The sequence below is a fragment of the Montipora capricornis genome, chromosome 13 (assembly GCF_036669925.1).
Source record: "Montipora capricornis isolate CH-2021 chromosome 13, ASM3666992v2, whole genome shotgun sequence".
NCBI classification, from domain to species: Eukaryota; Metazoa; Cnidaria; class Anthozoa; order Scleractinia; family Acroporidae; genus Montipora; species Montipora capricornis.
Window position 1 is genome coordinate 25484561 of NC_090895.1, and position 2500 is coordinate 25487060.

The 2500-nt window shown below is 38.8% G+C and overlaps 1 protein-coding gene across 2 annotated transcripts in view; it reads right to left on the minus strand.

The window, feature by feature from the left end:
* The window catches only part of LOC138030240 (ZP domain-containing protein-like), a 58494-nt gene that overhangs the window by 6666 nt on the left and 49328 nt on the right, over positions 1–2500 (minus strand). Inside the window, exons 9-11 of one of the 2 annotated variants that reach the window (XM_068878139.1) lie at positions 1221–1280; positions 545–604; positions 402–458 (exon numbers count right to left, since the gene is read on the minus strand). In XM_068878139.1, coding sequence (XP_068734240.1) covers positions 402–458; positions 545–604; positions 1221–1280 — 177 coding nt within the window. The remainder of the gene's footprint in view (positions 1–401; positions 459–544; positions 605–1220; positions 1281–2500) is intronic. The other variant, XM_068878140.1, reaches the window with a different exon arrangement.

The following is a 2500-nucleotide window of genomic DNA, read 5'->3' on the forward strand; positions in this document are numbered from 1 at the left end:
TTAAATAATGACAACCATTGAAACACATCATCAAGGATGCATCCGTACTTTATATAGAGCGACTTTCGTATGACCTGGCAAAAAGTGTTCGCAATTTGTTTCACGGACCAATGTTTGGCAAGATTAAAACAAACCTTCTCCTTATTCCCGCCAAGAAAACTCCTAATATGGGCAGTAAACAGTTCGATTGCCCAATACCATTACTGCATTTCAAATGACGTCAATGCGGAACTTTCCAGAAAGTTCTATGGAGAGATGAGTTTGTTCACATCCGCGTTCGCTAAGCCAATGAAAATTCGCGCTCGTTTGTTTTTGTTCGATAAGCGAATTAAATGTTTTGCATTTTTGTCTACGTTCTGTTTTTACGTTTATTTTTCAAGGTCATATGAAAGTCGCTCTACCTTGTTTGGGTGTCGTGACTGAAAGCGGCTGAGAAGTTGTGGTTGTTTCCTTGGTTTCTGAAAAAAATATGGCATATATATATATATCAACGACCACCAATGAACGACGTTATTAAAAGGATGCATTCAAATAATTATCATACCTTGTTTAGTTGTCGTAACTGAAGGCGCCTCAGAGCTTGCGGTGGTTGATTTCTTGGTTTCTGAAAGAAAACATAGCATCTATGTCAAAGATCACCGTTGCATCACATAATCAGCGTTTTGTCCTCTACCATTAGATTTGCCGGAGTTTTTTATTTAGGTGAAGTAACCGAACGTATTTTAGGAAACCTTAATTTTCGTTCTATTTTACATTCGATTTTGTTAATACACGACTCCATAAGATCTATACCATTAAATAGACCCTTCTCCAAAATGGCGGTCGAAAATTCAAATAAGTTAAAATTAAAAACTAATACCAGAAATAGACAGAGCACTTTTACTTTAGTAACCCTGCAAAGTGTCGGTATATCTGGTGGAATATTAGCTGAGACAATGTAAGTTGAAAAATGAAAAATCTACAGACGTTTGTATAATTGGGGTATGGCGTACAGCCCCAGTCACAAAGACGTCCGTAAATTTGTCAAATTTAAACTTACATTTTGTCAACTGATATAACACCTAATACGTTGAAACTTTGCAGGGTTACTAAATTTCTGGTATCAGTTTTCCATTCAGTTCAATTTTAACTCATTCAAATCCGTTGCCGCCATTCTGGAGAAGGGGCTATTATTGTGCGTAAACAGAGGCACATAATCATCATCAGCACTTGAATTATACCTTGTTTCGGTGTCGTGACTGAAGGCGGCTGAGAGGTTATCGAGGTTGTTCCCTTCGTTTCTGAAAGAAAACATAGCATCTATATCAACGAACACCCGCGCTGCATCACATACTGTAAAATCACCAGTTTTGCCCTCTACTCTAATTTAGACGAATCATAGAACGGGAATCTTATATTTCGATCTATTTGCTGCGAGCACAGGTGAGCAGCTTACTCTTCATAACATTTGGGATCCCTGTGCCTTAAATACCAGGATAAAAGTCGATTTTAGGATTTCACTAGACCAGTTCACAGTACACATGCCCAGCGGTTTTCAACTTCAATTATGCACAAATGTAAACTGCGCAACCAAGTTCTCCTGTCGTTCTGTGGTCGTTGTTATGTCTTTCATATTACCTTACTGTGAAATAAGTTGTGTAACAGACCTTTCTTATTATTGGTACATTCGACGATTGCTAATTTGTGGATTCCTATAAACGTGTACTTTCTACCATATAGTGATCATTTATACTTTTTAATAAATAAACTAACTTTCCATCGTTACAGTAACTGATTCTATTCTCGCAGCACTTCAATTTCTTTTCGAAATTTCTAGTTTATACTAGGTTTTGTTGACAAACGACACCTTAAGAGTGGACAGACACGAGGGGTCATGTCGCAGGAACATGTTGCAGTGATAAAAAACTTGTGTAGTGGACACTGAGGCGACATGTAGCAGGGAAGTGTAGCAGGGACATGTAGCTGGGACAAAATCACAACATGCGCACACACATGAAATTGTTCAACAAGTTGAACTTCATGGGACACGTCGCAGGGACAAAATCACCCCAAAATTGGTGTTGCACAATTATTAAAGTATCAGCTCACACGAGGTCACATGTCGCTAAAACCGATCCCTGGGACATGAACCTGCAACATTTTCATGTGTGTGCACATGTTGTGATTTTGTCCCTGCTAAATGTCCCCTTCACGACCCTAATGCATGTCGCCTCAGTGTGTACTACACACCTTTTTGTCGCTCCAACATGTCCCTGCAACATGACCACTCGTGTCTGCCCACCTTAAGCCTTGTAACTTAAATATTTAACAATTATTCGCCGAAGGCGAAGTGATTATCGGTGAATATTCACCGAGACGAAGTCGAGGTGAATATTCACCGATAATCACTGAGCCTGAGGCGAATAATTGTTTTAGTATAAATACACAGGTGATTATTTCAAAAAAGAGAAAAAAAAAACATTTCAACGCGAAATCATCTTCACTTACAGTGGCAAAACGA